The sequence below is a fragment of the Chanodichthys erythropterus genome, chromosome 23 (genome assembly GCF_024489055.1).
Source record: "Chanodichthys erythropterus isolate Z2021 chromosome 23, ASM2448905v1, whole genome shotgun sequence".
Lineage (NCBI taxonomy): Eukaryota > Metazoa > Chordata > Actinopteri > Cypriniformes > Xenocyprididae > Chanodichthys > Chanodichthys erythropterus.
The window spans coordinates 7521672-7542676 of NC_090243.1; the positions used below are offsets into that span (position 1 = coordinate 7521672).

The 21005-nt window shown below is 36.4% G+C and overlaps 1 protein-coding gene across 2 annotated transcripts in view; it reads right to left on the reverse strand.

The window, feature by feature from the left end:
* vipr1b (vasoactive intestinal peptide receptor 1b) overlaps positions 1–21005 on the reverse strand; it is a 75272-nt gene that overhangs the window by 11371 nt on the left and 42896 nt on the right. For both annotated transcript variants that reach the window (XR_010893738.1, XM_067377310.1), the window contains exons 5-9: positions 18854–18951; positions 10879–11014; positions 936–1089; positions 761–821; positions 573–645 (exon numbers count right to left, since the gene is read on the reverse strand). Coding sequence is in view for 1 of the 2 variants with exons in the window: in XM_067377310.1 (XP_067233411.1) it covers positions 573–645; positions 761–821; positions 936–1089; positions 10879–11014; positions 18854–18951 (522 nt within the window). In the remaining variant the exon portion in view is untranslated. The remainder of the gene's footprint in view (positions 1–572; positions 646–760; positions 822–935; positions 1090–10878; positions 11015–18853; positions 18952–21005) is intronic.

The following is a 21005-nucleotide window of genomic DNA, read 5'->3' on the forward strand; positions in this document are numbered from 1 at the left end:
TTTTAATTAAGTAAATGCACCCTTGGTGAGCAGATGAAACTTCTTTTAAAAACATTAAAAATCTTACCGATCCCAAACTTTTGAGCGGTAGTGTATAATTAAAGCATTTAAAAAGTACAAATATGGAAAGCACAATCTAAAAATAACTGTGACGGGCGAGAGCCACGAGAGAATGGCACGAGGCCGGTGGCAAGAGTGTTAACAAGCGTCAGCTGCGCGTTGCACCGGTCTTGAGTCTCTCACGGAGGAACTCCGGAAGCATAAAAGGGGAACGACGACATTGAAGGACGAGAGAAGATCAGGCCTGGATTTTGTGTTCTGTTTTATTATGTTTTACTTTCGTTTTGTATTTGTTTATTTTATATATGAAAATGGTGTTGAATGTTGAACGTCGCTCCCCTTTTATGCTTCCGGAGCTCCTCCGTGAGAGACTCGAGACCGGTGCAACACGCAGCTGGCGCTCGTTAACACTCGTCACAATAACTAATATTTAAAATATGCAAATATATAAAAGCACAAAAATATAAAATACATATCATGTCAGATACTGTAGGAGACAAAGGGCATCTCACCAGAATTGAAGCTAATATCGGGGTTTTGATAATCCACCAGAATGAGTCAGAATTTTCAATTATATCCCAACATCTGGGGGAAAAAAAAATTACATACAAATGTCATGTATACATTTTTGCTTGCATTATTTTATGTCTTGATTTTTACATAAAATCATTCAAGCCTTTGACTGAATCGTTTACCTTACCCCACATCATTGAAGTAAGCCTTGGCAAAGCTCCAAGCCATGATGAAAATCATTGGGCCTCCTGCAGCAAGGTAAAATGAGAGCGTGTTTGAGTCAGTCGCTTTACTGACATAATCAGTATATCAAAGGTTAACAAAAGGGTGAGTAAGATGCACATAAATATTTGGACACCTACCCCAACCAATCAGAATATACCACCAGAAGTACTTCCTCTCTGAGAAGAAAGAGACGGCCAACAGAGCATGAAGATACAGACCTTCCACAAGGAGCCAGAAGAAGCTTGCCATAATGCAATACTGGAAAAAGACAATCACAGCTTTGCAGCCAACCTGAAAATCAGAGACAGAGGAAATAAAAATGGCTTTAAAGAGGTCATTCACACCCTTGAATGCTCATCTTTTAGCAGAGTAGGTGCATCCTGATATTTACCATGATGATACAACAAAGTATGCAGTGTGACTACTGCTTTCCCCCAAGGTACCCTTCATTGAACAGTAATTAAAAGGACGTTTTTTTAAGTTAGCAAAAACATACACAGGGAAAAATAAAATTATATTTGTAATTCCTCAAATTACAAACCCTAATATCTGTAAATATGTAAGTCATGTATTGCCTAGCCAGTGTTCCCCTTTTTTTGGGGTTCCAGAAAGCAGTGGTTCTGTTTGGGTGGAACCGGTGGGAGGTAGAGAGGATTTGTAACGGGAAGACAGTGAGACATGGCAGGCAGACTGCAGGAAGACTATAAACAAATAACTGTGAGACAAACACAATGGAATGAAATCAGACAGGAGGGTGTAAGTGGTTGAAGGCAAAAAGAAAAAACAGGGCAAAGATAAAGCATCACGCTGAAAATGCCATGTCCTCATGCTCAAGAGCAGAATGAATTAATAATGACTCCTAACTTTTGACTGTTCGATATAAACAAAACTATGTTGTTGAGGCCTCTAGATGTGGTGCTATACAACTGTTATTAAGTGCAGTTAATGATCTGTGATGTTCATATCAATGAAACTACAATAAACTATAGGGATGTGCAAGATGGTTAGTTCATGGAGTATCAAACTGGAGTCGCAAAGGAGAGAGGGAAAAATATTTTAAAGTAAGAAATAACCAAATATTCAAGTAGTACCTCATAAAAAAAGCTAAAATGTTCATTTCTTCATACACTACTGATCAAAAGTTTGGGGTCAGTAAGAGTTTTTTCTTTTTTAAAAAGAAGAGGATGCATTCAATTCATTAAACGTGACAGCAGTCGTTTATAATATTACAAAAGATGTATATTTCAAATAAATGCTGTTCACTTGAATTTCATTGATCACAGTTTTCACAAAAATATTAAGCAACAATTTTCAACATTGATAATAATAAATGTTTCTTAAGCAGCAAATTAGCATATTGGAATGATTTCTGAAGGATCACGTGACACTGAAGATGAATGATGCTGAAAATTCAGCTTTGCCATCACAGGAATAAATTACATTTTAAATAAATATATTTAAATTGTAATAATATTTCACAATATTACTGTTTCACTGTATTTTTTTTATCAAATAAATGCAGCCTTGGTGAGAATAGGACACTTTTTTCAAAAACATTTTAAAATCTTACCAACTTCTAACCTAGACAGTGTGTTCAAGAATAATAATTTTATTTGTATTGTGTTTAAAGGTGAACTACAATCAAAAATTGAATTTACCTCGGCATAGTTGAATAACAAGAGTTCAGTACATGGAAATGACATACAGTGAGTTTCAAACTCCATTGTTTCCTCCTTCTTGTGTAAATATCATTTGTTTAAAAGACATTAGAAGAACAGGTGAATCTCATACGTAACAGTCAGGATTATTAATATGTAGGACCCCAATATTTGCATATGCCAGCCCATGTTCAAGCATTAGACAAGGGCAGAACATCTGGATGTGCACAGCTGAATCATCAGACTAGGTAAGCAAGGACAACAGCAAAAAATGGCAGATGGAGCAATAATAACTGACATGATTCATGATAACATGATATTTTTAGTTATATTTGTAAATTGTCTTTCTAAATGTTTCGTTAGCATGTTGCTAATGTACTGTTAAATGTGGTTAAAGTTACCATTGTTTCTTACTGTATTCACGGAGACCAGAGCCGTCATTATTTTCATTTTTAAACACTTGCAGTCTGTATAATTCATAAACAACTTCATTCTTTATAAATCTCTCCAACAGTGTGCAATGTTAGCTTTAGCCACGGAGCACCATCAAACTCATTCAGAATCAAATGTAAACATCCAAATAAATACTATACTCATATCACTCACATGATCCGATGCATGACGAATATCTTGTAAAGATCCATTTGAGGGTTATATTAGCTGTGTGAACTTTGTAAAGGGGGTTGAGCGCGCAATTTAAAGGGGCCGCAGCCTGAATCAGTGCATAGTTAATGATGCCCCAAAATAGGCAGTTAAATACATTAATAAAAAAAAAATCTATGGGGTATTTTGAGCTGAAACTTCACAGACACATTCTGGGGACACCTTCGACTTATATTACATATTGTAAAAACTGGTTCTAGGGCACCTTTAAAGATAGCTTAAGAAAATATTTTAAATAAATTAAATAATACATGCATACATACAGGGCCTAAAATTAACACTCACCAAGCGCCAAATGCAAGTAAAAATCGGTGATTGGCTAATATGAAATGGTGTCAATCTCCAGTTGGCCAGTAACATTTTTATGAAAACTAAAAAAACAATGTTGTGAGAACATGAGCATGAACAAATGTGAACAACGCTTGGAACAGTTGACGGGCCACTGTGGCATTGCCATGAAAGTTTGAGCCTTGCCAATTTAAATATTTAGGCGCAAAACACGAAAGGGAACTTGTTAGACCGGACTGAAAAACCTGAAAATCACTGTTTATTTCATTTGTATCTTTGTTCTATTGTATTTATATGTGCTATTGCTTATAATTTGATTATTTGTTCTTATTTTATTACTGACTGTTTATGTCACACCTGCCAGCTGCCACTGACAATACACACATCATGGACTCAGTTTCCCACAATGCTTTGTCTGTCTGATCTGTGTAATCATGTGCAGCTATTTCCCATTACCTCGTTATTCCTGTGTCTCTCTCCTCATAACCCTGTTCTATTGTTTGTCTCGTTGCAAAGTCTTGTCTCGTGGTTCACAGCAATGGACTTTGGATTGTGTTCTCAATAAACTGCGTTTGGATCATCAGTTGTTGACGTCGCTCAATGCTTGCCACAACAGCCAACACCACCAATTCATGACAGTTTACTTGTCTTTAATAATGTTTAGTTAGTTAGTTAAGCTAGTAGTTTTTATCTGTGGTATCAAAATTGGCATAGAGAATTATGAATATTCACTGGTATCTAAAAGTTTGGTATCATACCTGTCTGCTTTTGCAAAAACAGTAAAACATATATTTATGGCCAGTAAATTTTATGTCAACAAAGGAAGATATTTGGAAGAATGTTTGTAACCAAGCAGATCTTACCCCCCATTGACTACCATAGTATTTGTTTTCCTTCTATGGTAGTCAATGGGGGGCGAGATCTGCTTGGTTACAAACATTCTTCCAAATATCTTCCTTTGTTTCTCAGCAGAACAAATACATTTATACAGGTTTGGAACAATTTGAGGGTGAGTAAATGAATTTTTGGGTGAACTATCCCTTTAAAAGCACCTATTACCTAGGGCTTCCAAAAGATTGATAGGTCGAGTTCAGACACCCACCTTGATTTTGAAAATATGTAGTTTTGTACATAACAATAAAACTCTCAGTCTTTCTAAAAATACTTCTTTGAGCTCCGTGATCTGAGGATCATAGAAAGATTAACACATCTTAAATTCTGTTCCTCTCTGCAACACTTTTAAAAATGAGAGCTCCTGCCTTAGAGGCAAAAGAAAAGAATTGGGTGGATGAAGCAATTGACAGTTTAGACAGCAGAAGGCTCTGAATGATGCTTTCTCCTTTTGGGCTTGTAAAATGAGGCAGCGCAGGATGAATGGATCCGGCTCATAGTTCTAATGCACACAAATCATCCCAAATTACTCTGAGAGCTGCAGCCTCTTGCTCAGGGCACATGGCCCTGAAATAAATAGAAAGCTTTCGCTGCAGGCTCAACTACACAAATGGCTAACAAACACCTTCTGCTGAGCCGGACCTCTCAACTGCTTTTTATAATGCATTTATTATGTATCATACATAAAACCACTCTGACTAATTCTTTTTGTAACACTGGTTTCATGGAAATCAGTCATTCTGCCATTCCCCATGGGCCTACTGTTATTTAAAGGTGAGAATAACGCTAATAAGTCAGCTTGACACATAACCTAGCTGTGAATATTTCACTGATTCCACAGTAGATTAGTAATATTTTTTTTATGCAGATGAATGATGTAAGGTGTTTTGAGGGGCACTGTTTAGCCTATATATTAGCAGTGTAATATATAGGCTCTGTAATGGGTGAAAAAAAACATGGATCCAAATCTCTGATGTACGAATCAGTATGAATTGTAGATACAGATGTAAACTGTGGCTTTTGCAATTTATGTCAAGAGATGGCTATTCATTTGTTTTGGCACCAAAATAAGAATATGTTAGAATTTTTTGTGACTATTTTTTTTTTGGGGGTAAATTCTGAGGTAGAACCAGTTTTCATAGACATTTTCATTTGACATTTTGTTCCACAGAAAAAGCCTGGAGCGACATGAATTTTCAGCAAATGACCCGTGAAAAGAGCAACTCGATTGGACTGTCTACATTTAAACGTGTGCATCCTTTCTGCTACAGTGTTTCAGGCCATTTCAAACCTGTTTGTACCTACAATCATTGTTGTAAAAAGCATTTTGCATTTAAAATCCACTTGCCTTAAAAGTCAAACGCTTGAAAGAGTTTGAAAGAGAATCATACATCTGAAGATCTCACAGACGGCCTTGATCTATTGTAAATTCCTGCTCAAACTGCAGACATTGAGAGACACCAGATCTGAAAACTGGACATGTGTTACAGCAGGGCACTTTACTTTAGAACAGTGGTCTCAATCTGTCGGCCCGCGGGCCATTTATGCCCCCCCCACCGTCAACCCCTCACCCAGCCCGCAACAGATCTCAAAAATAAAACATAATCCGCCCTGCTAAAATATTGTTATTATTATTCTCTAGTTGTTTCATACCCTATTCCATATTCAAAAGAATGGCATGATTCTATTAAAAAAAAATCTGCACGCAGGCAGATTTGATAAGGAGAGAGCTGGTTCGGGGCTTTCGTAGTTTATTTGTTGTTGGGCTGCAAAGTGCGAATGAAATATGTTTTTTTCCAAACCAAAAAGGAAAGTGGATGAGGAACACAGTTTCAAGAAAGATGGACATTGCATTAATTTATTTTGTTTCTTTGATATGCAAAAAAAACGTCACCGTTCACATATTGCTATTTCTTTCCAAAGTGCTTTCGCTCCCATGGCGTCTGTCGTTGCTACGCTAAGTTTCAGCAAAGGATAAATTGATTTCTAGTTCTTGCATTAGCTCTACTACGAGATATATTTATGGAGATAAGAAACAAAAAAACCTGCTCTGTACAGCTATGATCAGCTGTTTGGCATTCTGAAAAGTTGAGATGTATTCATCTCGCCGCAGCATAGGCGCACTTGAAAAAACGAGCACGTCACACCGCAGGAGCGTCAGCGACCACGTCGCTTCTATTATAAGCATGCTTGCCCAGAGTAAAAGCACTTGCGCAAGTCGCAAGCGTCGATTTAAACCACCAAATCATGTCCGATGCAACCGATAAACGCTACCGATGCTCAAACGGCATCTTGGACAAATGTGGCTCAGCTGTGTGAGCAGAAGTGCTGCCAGGTGTCTGGCAATAAATAGAATAGTGCACAAATGTATTCAGGGATTGCATTTGTTCAGTACAGTGTTGTTCGGTGCAAGATTTTGTTGTTATTTAAGCTAAAATAAAGTAAGGGAAAATGTTTGCACTAACTGTTAAAAACTAATACTGTATGTAACAATGATAGAGACACTGCTGTTTACATTTTTTAAATATGACAAAAATATTTTAGTAATGAAATTTGAAGTACATGAGAAATAATGCAAAGGAAAGTACATTTTCTGAAATGTGCTTTCTTGTGCTTGAATGTTAAAATGGCCCTCCTATGAGGTGTCAATCACAGCAATGGCGCCCAGCCAATTTGAGTTTGAGCGTGCTTTCACACTTGGTTCGATTGCCTGGACCGAACCCGAGTTCGATTGCTCCCCCCTCCCCCTGCGCCCACTGGACTGTGTTCACATTATATTATTTGGGTCCGACCCGCGGTTCGTTTGCGTCATCAAACCAGCAGCTCTTTACTACGTTGCTTAGTAACGATGCAAAGGAGAAGGTGGCAAAATGCATAACGTTGCTCTCCTCACTTTTATATTTTTGTTTTTGAACCGTTGGTTTTGTTCATAACGGCTCTTGCGTCTATCTGCCGCGAATGTACAATGCTGAAGGCGAGCAGAAATGAGAAAAGCTACGCTACAGCTCTCTGTTTGCAGCACGTGACTCACGCTCATCGGGAAAGTGAGTGAAACACACACAAACTCACATTTTTATCAAATAATACGGCACTAATAGCGGTTCACTTCCGCAATTTGGTACGTTTGCATTCATATCACAAACGAACCGTACCGGAGTTCACTTGAACCGCACCCCAGACCACCCTTTTTTGGCGGACTCGGGTACGATTCGCGGGTGCGCACCCGAGTTCAGAAGACCGTGTTCACATCATCCAAACGTACCGAACTCTGACGTCAATCGAACCCGGGTGCGCACCAAAAGTGCTAATGTGAAAGCACCCTGAGACCCCTGCTTTAGAAGCACACTCACTCTACACATTGAGATAAGAACATTTATTGAGAGGTTTATCCTCTTTTGTCAAGTTCAATCAATAGTCAGCTCAACAGCTGAGTCATGTCAGAAAATGTCCTTCACTATTACTAGCAGTCAGGCAGTAGCGTGTTTACCCACCACGCAAAGCACGATTTCTCCCTAGGGAGATCCCCCCAGTGGTGTAGTCTACGTGATACGCAGGTATATGCCTTATACCCACTAGGAAAGGTAAAGGATTTCCGTATATCCGCTTAAAAAAGCAAGACTGAGAGGATACGGATCTGGCGCTCTTTTATGTTTCCTGACAGATTAATGACAGTTAAAGAGAAGAGGCAGCCTGACGCACACGTAAACTGATACTCTCCTCTGCTATAATACAAGTTACAGCGCAAAATAAACATGAATGAACACCTAAAGGTATGTTAAAAGATACAGAACAACTTAACCAAAATCCTTATCATGTCTCGTGTAATCGCTTACTCAGTGTTCAACCATGGAAAGACGGTAATAAAAAAGCTAGTAAACAAACAAACGTAGCGTCACATTTACCTCAGAACAAGCATATTCAGTGACCATAAACTCGTTAGTCAGCTAGAAAAATTAACTCTAGAGAGGAGCATTTGGCTAAATATATGCACCATATTACATATTAATTATATATTTTTAACGTTCTTTAATCACCTAATTAATGCATGTTTGAATAAATCTGTCAAGTTGACAGCCACCATTTAATTGATCTATATTTAAAAAAACGAACTGGAGTAGAAATAATTTTAAAGTAAGTATGCTTATTATAACTTTATTATTATAAAAATTTCCTTAAGTGTAATTTAAGTTTGTAAACAAATTGGTTCATTTTAACCTTCAATGTTAATGTAGTACCAACTGATTACCATGTGTATTATACAGCATTAGTTGCCATGTACTGTTATACAGTATATACAAAATAAATGATTGACTTGAATTGCATAACTATGATGATGGCAGGAAATGGTGCAAAACAGGGTCCAAACAGGGTGATATTGTGACATACTGATAAGCCTCATCTTTCCATTGTTAATAATAGTTGCAACTTGCACTCTTTAATGTGCATTGAAAATTGCCAGCTGATAAAACCTATGATCCAGGGACCATATAACATCTAAGGCTCTTAACTGAGTTAGATGGTGATTGACACTAAATGGTAGAAAATCAGTCCAGTCTCTCCAGCTGTAAATTTCATTGGCTGTTAAAGTCTTGTGTTGCTTATAATAAATTGACATGTTGATAACACACACATACACATTGTTTCAGAATTACATGTAGCCTAGATCAGATGCATTTGATGCATTTAGTGAATGTGGTGGTGCTTATGGGGTGTCACTCTGGGACGGGTGAGTATGAGGCTGGAAGGGAAAAATCACAATATACTCACTACAAAAAAGTAAACTACAGACCCCTCAACCCTGCCCCTGAACACGCTTGCTGGGGCCCCCTCCTGGAATTTTGGTTAGGGCCCCCAATAACCTAAACACACCCCTGCAGTCAGGCAATGATGATTGGAACAACCATGCTAAATATTATTTTTAACTAAACAACTAAAACAAACATGAATTGATCCAGACTGGTTTAAGCTGATCTGGTGCAGGTCTAGATGGAAACATGAAAAATTTATCTGACCAGTTTTGCTGTTTTACTTGCATGGTCTAATTTTAATTTTGTCACTGTCACCCTTTTACCTGTTTTTTTTACTAGATTTACTAGTTTTGTAGTTTTACTTGCATGGTCTAATTTTAATTCTGTCACTGACACTATTTTACTTGCTTTTTTACTAGATTTACTAGTTTTGTTGTTTTACTTGCATGGTCTAATTTTAATTCTGTCACTGACACTATTTTACTTGCTTTTTTACTAGATTTACTAGTTTTGTTGTTTTACTTGCATGGTCTAATTTTAATTCTGTCACTGTCACTCTTTTACATGCTTTTTTACTACTTCTGCTTTTTTACTTGCATGGTCTAATTTTAATTCTGTCACTGACACTCTTTTACATGCTTTTTTACTAGTTTTACTGTTTTACTTGCATGGTCTAATTTTAATTTTGTCACTGTCACTCTTTTACTTGCTTTTTGTTTTAGTAGTTTTGCTGTTTTACTTTCATGGTCTAATTTTAATTTTGTCACTGTCACCCTTTTACCTGTCTTTTTTTTTTTTTTTTTTTTTTTACTACTACTTTTGCTTTTTTACTTACATGATCTAAAGTTAATTTAGTCACTGTCACTCTTGCTTTTTATTAGTTTTACTAGTTTTGCTGCTTTACTTGCATGGTCTAATTTTAATTTTGTCACTGTCACCCTTTTACCTGTCTTTTTTACTACTTTTACTTTTTTACTTGCATGGTCTAATGTTAATTTTGTAACTGTCACTCTTTTACTTGCTTTTTTACTAGTTTTACTAGTTTTGTTGTTTTACTTGCATTGTTTAATTTTAATTTTGTCACTGACACTCTTTTATCCACTTTTTTAGTTTTAATTTTGTCACTTCCCCCATCTGCTATTACAAATTTCTGTTGGTTGATTTGTTGTTTGGGGCTAGTATGGTGTTTAAGCAAAACATAGCTGGTGAGACTAGTCAACCAGCTATAGTCCTGGTGGAGTTTCTGGAAATGTTACTGGTTAAACTAAATAAGAAGATTAGTGTGACACTAGCAAACCAGTATACATCAGTTTGCTAGCACAGTACTGTAAAACTAGCACAAAAGATATACCCTATGGTGTCAGTGTAAAAAATGACCTAAAATTCACATCACATTTTGTGATTTTGCAATGTTGTGAAAGAAAAATCTGTGAAATTGAATTGGCTTGAGGGCCTACAACAATAACAGTGGGAGTATACGCCATCCAGAATGATTGGAACAAGCATTTTCGCAAGCTGGTTCAAACAGAGGTCACCAACAGCAGTAAATTCAGCAGCGAGTGTGAAGTTATGCCCGTGGATGTTTAGCAGCAGACATAACAGTCGAGAGGCCCAAGACACTTCTGTTAACACACCACGAGACCCATGAGTATGAAAAAAATGTAAACGTGGTCAGTTGGGATATACTATATTTATGCTGATTACTAACAATGCTAGATGAATACTTGGTTTGCTGCGTGTGGATCTCACATGGTTTGCTAACTGAAACTATTACAGACTGCTGAGGGATCTATGAGAAAATAAATAAATAGACTGTGCAATAATGAACTTACAGAGCCAGTGGAGCAGTCGTCAGACTCTTGAACAACATCATACAGCACCGCATCTTTGACGAAGACAGCAATGGCTTTCAAAATAAAGGACACGAACAGGTGCATGTGGATGTAGTTCCGCGTGCAGTGGAGTTTCCTGAGGGAATACAAGGAATACAATCAGCCACACTTATGGACTGAACCTAAAATATGTTAAGCCTGAATGGGAAGTCCCCTGCCCCCTAATTACATCCTGTCCTTGGAACTAATAATGGGAAAAAATGACAGCTAATTACACTACAAATTAAATCCTAATTGAGCTGTCCTTCAAAGGGGTTCGTTTAACAGATAATTTGTTGCATTGTGATGTCCATTTCACACACTGTCATTTCTACTTACTGTAAACATGGGAATTCACAAAATCTGATTTAAAATTCAAAGTAGCTGCTCATGTCCAACATGCTTATTTAATATTTTTGAGCTATGGCATGCAGACAAAATACTGACCACACTGCATCTACTCTATGGAAGAAAGAAAGTCATATTTGGAGGGTTTGGAGGCATAAAAGAGTAAATAATGTCATAATATTCATTTAATAGGGAACTATTTTTTTAAGAATACATCCAGGCACTCTGATAGTACCAGAACACCCTGAACATTATTTCTTTTGTTTATATTGTCTATACCTCACACTTGTAGAACAGCTGACACTTTTTTAAACACTGGGTTTTTTCTGAGCTCTGGTGCAAAGAAAAGATTAATATTCTACAGTTTGTTACATATTTAAAGCTGGCATGCTGTATAGGCTGTTAGATTATAACACAATACAAGACAATACAAAATAATAATAAATAATAATAAATTGATTGCTGGGTCCCCTATCAGAATAATCTAAATAAATCCCATTGTCACTCATGACTATGAAAGAAATAATATGTATTTGAAAAAAACAAAACAAAAAAACAATCATATCGTGGAATTAATAATATTATAATAATATTGTGACACCATTTTCTTCTAGAGCTGCTGTACAGCCAAAATTATGTTCCTTCTTTCACTGTAAAGCTGCTTTGACACAATCTGCACTGTAAAAAGCACTACATAAATAAAGGTGACTTGACTTGGAATAGTATTAAAATTTGCAGTCTTCAGTGTCACATGATCCTTTCAAAAATCATTTTAAAATGCTGATTTGGATCCTTGCTGAAGTAGTAATTTCTGTTAAAAGAAAAAATATTTTTATATATAATTAATTTAATTGACCTCAAAATTTTTAATGGTAATGTACTTCTCACAAAGCTATATTTAAAAAATGTACATAAACTACTGTATTGTCACATATGTAATGTCATTATCTCACCACAAGAGGTATTATCACTGGTCTACTGAATTTGGGGACAAGGAATGCATGTAATGAAGACCTGTAAATAATTTAGAGGAAACTTAGCTTTCACTAGCTTATTATTAACTCTTGTGCTGTGTTGAAAACACTGTAACACCTTTGTGTTCCCGGTCAAAACTTGTTTTACTTGTTTTCTTTCAATTAGAACAAGTTTTGTATTTATTTTTGGAACTGATTGATCATAGGCCTCATTGATCTGAGCTTATGCACCTCAGTTTTTGATTGAAAAGAAACCCCCAAAACATTATTTGTGGATAAATTTGTCAATATTCAACATGATATGGAAAAGAATTACACCGTTTATCAAACTAGTGTGCTTTAATGTTTAACAGGCATGTTTGTTTTGAAATACCTCTATTTTGTACAAAATGGAACAAAGTCACAGTTGTGGTGTTAATCATTTGTCAACAAATAAAACCTTATTGCAAAGTGTTACCAGTCATTCTTTTGTCTACCAATTTCATCATTGAAAAGTCTTTTCATATTGAGTTTCCTAGAATTTGTCTGGTTTTTGACTTACGGTATTGGATTTTCATTTGTCTACCTTCATTGGTGATGTCTTACTTCAATTTGTAATAATTATGTGTCCAGTAAGATGAATTCTAAACAATGTGTGGAAAAGTTACTATTGATTACTCCGGAAATCCAATTGTTTTGTTTCTGTGGCAAAAGTCTGCTGAGATGGGTCAAAAATATTATATGTTATAGCAGGCCGAAATCAATGAATCTCGCTTTTGTGGTTACTACAGCATCTAGCCCTTACTTTTTTAAAAATCTCTTTTTTTTTGCATGGACTTTTTTAGTTGTAGCTAAAAGTAAAACTCAAAAACATTGGTCAAATCATTTGGATAAACAAATTATGTTTAGTTTAGCAAAAAAAATGGACACATGTGAACCAGTGATGAAGCAGTGTTGGTTATACAAGTTGCCGTTCTCATTGCATAACATCGCAGTTCTCCCTGACTGACTTTAACTTTACATTCATTTGAGTTAAAGGTCAAATCAGTATGTTTCCTTTAACCTAGCACTCATGCACAGGCATGGTGTCTCTGGTTTGCTCATTTCACATGCTGTGATCTGACACTATCAGCATGATTTTACAGATACACAGGCCTATGTTGCATCTCTAGTGTGTGGCCATCTGCAGGATCACCTTGACATATACCACTGACAGATTTAGACACTATAAAATTTTTACCAAGTGTTTCTTGGTAAGGGAACAATTTAATTAGACCACAGACTGTCTTTCCACCAAGCAATGACAACTTGTGACACGAGTCATTCAATGGAGTGGGAGCAAGTGTTCAAACCGGCAATAATAACCTGAGGTGTGATCAGGTCTTCAACCCCTGTCAGTCCCTGAAATCCCACATCAGACTGATACAGTCTCGGTTAAGACTGCTTAATCCTGCAGTTCGAGTGCAGATAGTGTTAAGAGATGGGATTAGGACTGATTACATTGCTGCAGAGCTGAACACGAGTAGCTTTACTGAGGAGCAGTACTCTGGTGATACACATGAACCTTATTACTGATGGGAATGACAGCATTTAGGGTGGGTTGTGGTGTATTTAAAGCTCAGGTTGGTAATCAGAAGGGGAAGCTATGAACTATCATATTTGTACCCTTGAGCAAAGCACTTTAACCCCAGGATGCTCCAGGGAGGATTGCCGCTGTAATAAGTGTGCTGTGAATTGCTGTAAGTATCCGTTTATGACTGTTTACAGCAGAACTTATGCATTTTTATAGGTCAGCCTTGGCGAACTGATGCAAACCAGAGGCAGTCCTGGTTTTTGGAGTCATGTCCCCAAAAATGCCCATTTTATAGCACATTCTAAACAGCCTGCATATACAATGTAAAAAAGCCAGACCAACATAGCCTGTTGGTTAGCACACCGTACAGTGAATATTTTAAAGAGGCTGTAAGAAGGCTATATTTTTATGTATCAATTGCTTTTTTTATTGCAAATGTGTGAACAAGCTTCTAATGAAAAGTAAAAAACAAGACCTTTCCCAACTTCCTAGGTTGTCTATGAAAGCATGTATTTTTATGTGAAGGACTCAGGATGTTTTTGCTGGGAAAATCAAAAGGATGTGACATTTACGTGCACTCCCAAGATCCTCTCTTCCGTTCAATGACACATATGAAATGAATGCTTATACAATGTTCAGGATAATGCTGAAAGAGCCATTCTGTACTGTCAATGTGTCATGTAAAGAAAAGGGATTATTTCAAACTATAGTCTGACATAGCCAGATCTATATAGTCTATAGTCTCAAACTTTATAACCAAACAGTGCAATTTTAATTACCTCATCTATCATCATGAGGCTGGTGAATTGCTTGTGCTAACATATTCACATCACTATGATCAGATGCTTTCTTAACTGCTGTTTCTCATGCTGTCATTTTTTTTGTTGTGTTTATTTTGTTATTGAGAGGAAAGTGCACAGCACAGCATGGATGGTGTCAGGATGTTTGTTAAAAGTCTATCGCTGCAAAGGTATTTCCAACTACTTTTACTTTTAAGTTAATAACAAAAAAAGAACTTTGCTGTAAGTATATCGGGGTCTTGAATCACGCTCAGTCTCTTGTACGTTACGTGTGCATGAGTGCGAGCACAAGCAATAAGTTGCTGGCTGCAGTTCACATAATGGCCACAGGTGTCGCCAATAACAGGGGTTTCTAAATTCTACATACAGTATCGCTACTTTAATCAACAGAGGAGGCTGCAAGCTACACTGATTACTTGGTCAATCTTACTGAACTTAACAAAATGACTAATTACTGAAGAACTTAACCTGGACACAATATTATTATCATCAATTATCAATCGTTATCGGTTAGGGGTGTAACGATATATATCACAGTACGATATTTCGCAATGCAAAAATGTTACGTTATGTATTATAGAGTGGTGGCGATACTTTTACGATATGACAGCAGTCTAATCCTATTGATTGAGCTGCCGACGTGACCTACTCTGCAGCAGCGTAACGTGTGTTTTCATCGCAGTTGCAGAAATCTCTTGAACTGAACATTAGTAGCGCACTCATTGGGCCCTATTTTAACGATCTAAATGCAAAGCGTAAAGCACACGGCGCAGGTGCACTCAGGGCGTGTCCAAATGCACTTTTGCTATTTTAACGACGGAACGCCGGGGCGCATTTTTGAAATGGGTTGTCCCTATTCTCTTAATGAGTAATGGGCGTAACGTTCAATAAACCAATCAGAGTGTCATCCCCCATTCCCTTTAAGAGCGAGATGCGCCCGCGCCATGGCGGATTGCTATTTACATGGCGGAATTTGTTGGCGGAAAAGCTGAACGCTTTTCAAGCAAAGAAACCGATCTGCTCGTGCGCAAAGTTAAAGCGGGCTTGCAAATGCAGGCTTTCACATAGCTCCGCGCAATGAGTCAGTTAATATATATGTGTGTGTATTGGCGCGATTGTTCAATTAATAAGCCAATTTCGTTCATCATTATAAGTAGTAATAGGCTGAATTGAAAATAGGTAGCCTAATTCTAATACACGCAATGACTATTCATCATTACATTTTTATATGTATGTAGCCTACACAATAATATTCTTTTACACTGTAATCCTTTTGTTTTTAATATTTGGCATGTTTGTGTGATGCGCATCCCTGTGTGTAATAAGCAAAGTCAACGCGCACTGTGGACGCGCAGTTTCTACCAACGCGCTCTAACAAAAAATATTGCGCCATTGACTTCAAACTTTAGACTTTAGGTTTGAGTTGGTCTATGGCGCAGTCTATTTTCAGCTCCTTAAAATAGCAATGCGCCGGCAATGTGCCTGAACACACCTCTTTTTTAGACCAGCACGCCCATGGGCGCACTAACTGGCGCAAATGCATTTACTAATTTAAGGACGTGGCGCTGAACGGGAAAACACAAACGGCGGCAGACGCAAGCTAGCAAACACACTTGCGCTGCGCCTTGCGTCGCATTGCGCCGGGTGTATTATAGGGCCGAATGAATTATAATTATAAGACATCACTGCCGTTGTCAGAGCGTGATCAGACCTCACTAACCGAGTGCTGAACGCAGTTGGACATAGTGGTGTATTAGAGGTAAAAAATTATATAAATACTGTTCGGTTTCTCACACAAACCATTCGTTTTGTGTCTTAGGACATCAATGTGATGTCACGAGCCGCAGGGTTTAATTTGGATTTGTCTATGCATATTTTTTGACTCTTATAAATTGTGTTACCATTCACTCCCATTATTTGACTGACACACTGCAACGGTTGCAGTTAAAAATCATCATTTTGTTCTACTGAAGAAACAAAGTCACCTACATCTTGAATGCGCTGGGGGTAAGCAGATAAACATCAAATTTTAATTTTTGAGTGAACTATCCCTTTAAGGGTGTGTCTCAATCAGCTCTCTAGTTCAGTAAGTGTTTTGTGCACACATTGAATCTTGCAAGAATCTTTTCTCGTGTCAGTCTCTCACTTGGTCGCGTGAGAAAAAGTCGTGGTTTCCTTTCACTGCAGTGCCACAGCAACAGCTGTGCTCACGGAAAAGCAAAAGATGCTTGCGATGCTTAGCTTTAAGAAGTTCTGTCTTAGGCTTCTTAATTCTAGGTTCATGTTAAATGTAACATTTTTTTCAGTGACAGACAAACCTATTCAGCTGTTAATCTGAATACAGAAGGTCTGAATACAGAAATGTGATCTTGTATGTACAACAAAGAAAGTTATTTTTTAATGTTTTTTTAAATAAATATGTTATTTGAATTTCAGTTTTATTTTTAAAATTCTGTTCAAAATATTGTGATACGTATCGTATCGTGAACCCAGTATCGAGTTACGTACCGTATCGTTACACCCCTATTATCGGTTTCTATTCGTGTTAAAGGGTTATTTCAGTCAAAAATAAATATTCTGTCTTTAGTTGCTCACTGTTAAGTTGTTCCAAACTCATAAAACTTTCATTCATCTTCGAAACGCAAATAATATATTTCATGAAATATGAGCGCTTTCTGTCCCTCCACTGAAAGTCTGTTCCCTCAAACTCTGATGGTTCAAAACATTCATAAAGAGATCTTTAAAACAGTCCATATGAATAGAGCATTTTAATCCAAATCTTCTGAAGAGACATGATTGCTTTATATGATGAACAGGTTTAATTTAAGCTAAAATCCAACACACACACACACATCTTAACTATATTGTTGGTGAGATACAGGTATGTTTTCCAATATGAATAATAAAAACTAAACTAAGCAATAACACTTGCAACAATTACATTTGCATAAAGTACATACTTTAAATACTCAAAATAAGACTAAAATGCAAATTTACTGTCCTCATTTTTTAATTATTAATTATTATATTACCCACAATTAAAAAACAAAACATACAAAATTTATTGTCCTCATTTTTGAATTCATAAAACCGATATTCCAGTGATAGTATTTTGACAACTGAACTAGGAAATGTCCCTGGTTTCCATTTCAGAAATCTGGTCACCTTATTATGAACAGGATACATCCATAGCAGTTACTGCATGAGCCACCAAAACAGCATCATAAATAGCCTAATCCACTACAAACGTATGCAATGTTTAATCCATACATAAATAATGTTGCCTATATGATTTGAATGCTTACTTGGTGCCATGTAAATGGTTTTAAATGGTGTTTGTGGTTTAAAGTATCACATGGGTTTATTCATGAGCACTCTAATTCTCTAATGGCATGGAGTCTTTGGTGAAATGTGTGTGATGGAAAATACATGTAAGAAAGCTGTTATCTCTGTCATTAGCAGGGAGTTCTGCCTCTAGTGAGCCAGATCAATCACTGTAGTCTCACGATGGAAGCATGTTGTTCGCTGCTTAATCCTCGAAAGCTTCAGTGATTCAGTGATTCGCTTCATGACACCCCCTGGTGCATTTAGGGTTGGCTTTAAATACGCATGAAGCACTGTTTTTTGTGTTTAAAGCCTGTTAACCATTAGCTTAATCAAAATGTTATCCTTGAAATATATATGTATATATATATATATATATATATATATATATATATATATATATATATATATATATATATATATATATATATATATATATATATATATATATATATATATATATATATATATATACACCTTGTATTTGTAACCTGTTCTTGAACACTGTTCATGCAATTAATTTATAAGAAGATGTTAAAATATGTAAATGATATTAGCTCACTCTCAGTTCATTTGAACTGCCATTTTTCCTAGAAATAATTGCCTTGGATGGGTTCTTTAAAACTACTTAAAGCAAATACGGTACTAGTAGAAACATAATACATCTAAAACAATTTTACTTGTGTCCTTGTCACATGCATGTAGTTACTATAGTAATAACTATAAATTATGCATAATTACATACATCTAAGCCTAATTCAAAACCCTATTCTTAACCCTAACTCTATAGTAATTACATGAAGTTAATTAATATTACTCAGTGCTTAAAATGTATAATTACACTGTAACAGAGACAACAAAATATAGTCTAACCACAATGTCTTGGCAAGTGTTAGATCTATATGTAAGCATAGTTTGACAAATATAGAATTTCTTACCTGAATATACAAAGTATTACAATGGCAGTAGTGAGAGAAATGAGAGAAACACTGTGTCCAATGGTGTAGCCAATCTTTACCGACCTGAAGAAACTATCCTGCAAAAGAAAGAATGTGTTCACTAGTTAAAACAGCACTGGACTCAGTTTAATTCTGAGTAATTGTGAGAAAAGTTTTCTATTTCAAACAAATGCTGTTCTTTTAAACTTTTTATATTTAGCTCTGTTCAGTTTGATTGTGTTGTAGTTTTCCCTGTTCCTCTTTGCCTGTGTTCTAGTTCCTTATTAGTTTCCATAGTTACTCATCTGTTGTCACAGTTTCTAATAAGATACTTACCTGTTTTTGTTGATCTCCATCATCATCGTGCAATTTACTACAGCAACTAAACGTTACACACAGCAATAAATTATGTTTTAAAATATATTAAAACAGAAAACTGTTATTCTAAATTGACATAATATTTCACAATAGTTCTGTTTTACTGTGTTCGATCAAATAAATGCAGCCTTGGTGAGCATAAGAGACTTTTCTCAAAATCATTACAAATTTGAATGACAGTAGTGTATAAAACCTTTTGATTAAGGAATTATATTTCTTAACATCACTGAATGCACTTTCTAGCAAACCATTCTTTTAAAGGCAAGACATTTACATTTTGCCTTGGTCTAAAAAAAGTACTTCACATGCAGTATGTTAGTATTGTGTTCAATACAAGATTTTACTACAAGATTTTGAATATAAGATTTTTAAAAAGCACATTGCTATCAGTATGTATGACAACAGTGGGGTCAAAACATGCATTCAGTGCCCCTCAAAAAATCTACACAAACATTACAGCTCATAAAAACAACATCCTTGGTATCTGACCATAACTCTTTTTGTCCATTTTATCGGATCCTGATGTCTGTAAAGAAGGGTTCTTACTCAAGGTTATCTTTTTTGTGGGAAGAATGGGTACTGTGCTGTCTCTCCCACGCAAATCTTTAAAAGACTCACCTGCGTAGAATGTATTTTAAATAACCCCCTCTATAGTCTTTGACCAAAGTCAAATATAACAACCTGAACATGGCAACGAGGAGCATCAGACACTCATCAACAAGAACATAAAATTCCTTTTAAGTCCCATGCCCACATATTCCCCCACCGGGCGTGCTGATTACCCATCCTGTTGATGTGAAAACATGCTGGGAAAGCTTTCATCAAAGGGCAAAGGTCATTTGTTCTTCACTTAACTACACTGTGCCCAAAAGATCAAGGTGTTTCATGTTATATAATCACTGCTTCAACGATGGCTTTTTTGTGTGTTTACAAATACATCCAAGGAATACGCCGATGTGCATCGCTAAATAAAGGAGATATTATGTTTGGACTTGTTACTTTGCACTAGGCAATAAAAGGCAGACTGGAAAAGGAGGCTGAGAGGTTGACTGAAAAAAGGGTGAACGGTAAAGCTTGTTTTATGGGGGTGAGGAACACTCATCATAACATGTGAACGATCACTTTGCGTAGGCTAAAAGTTCAATACGTCAAGAGCATTTCAGTGTTGTATAATGCCAGTGGAGTTGAAAACACTAGTTTGACTTAACTTTCCTAAGATATTTTGCATGTATGATGCTCTCTAAAGTCTTCTAATCACCTTTAAAGATAGTAAACTATTTGAGCCATGAGGACTGTCTAAAATAAATTTGCATGCACCTCAGGTGGCAATTAATTCACAGTGGAGAACGAATTTCTGTGATACTACGAACCAAGGAATGTGCTGCTTACGTGGTCAGACATATAATTGTCATTTTCTCATGAAATTCAAACTATAAATGCCATTTTGATGCTCTTTAATGTGGCATGACAGATCATTTTATAGGTGCTTCAGTTCAAATGAACAGCGCGGGTGAAAATGATCATCTCTTTCTCTTTATTACTAATTACAAAATAAACATGAATGAACATCTAAAGTTATACAGTACTTAATGAAACATATATCTCGTGTAATTGCTCAATTAGTGTTTCAGTGGTGGAAAGACATCAATGAAACAATATAAACAATAACCAATATGTGTTATAAACAAAATGTCATGTCACGTAGCATTACATTTACCTTAGGCAAGTCATTCAGTGTCCACAGCGTGTTAGTTTGCTAGAGAAATTCTTCCGC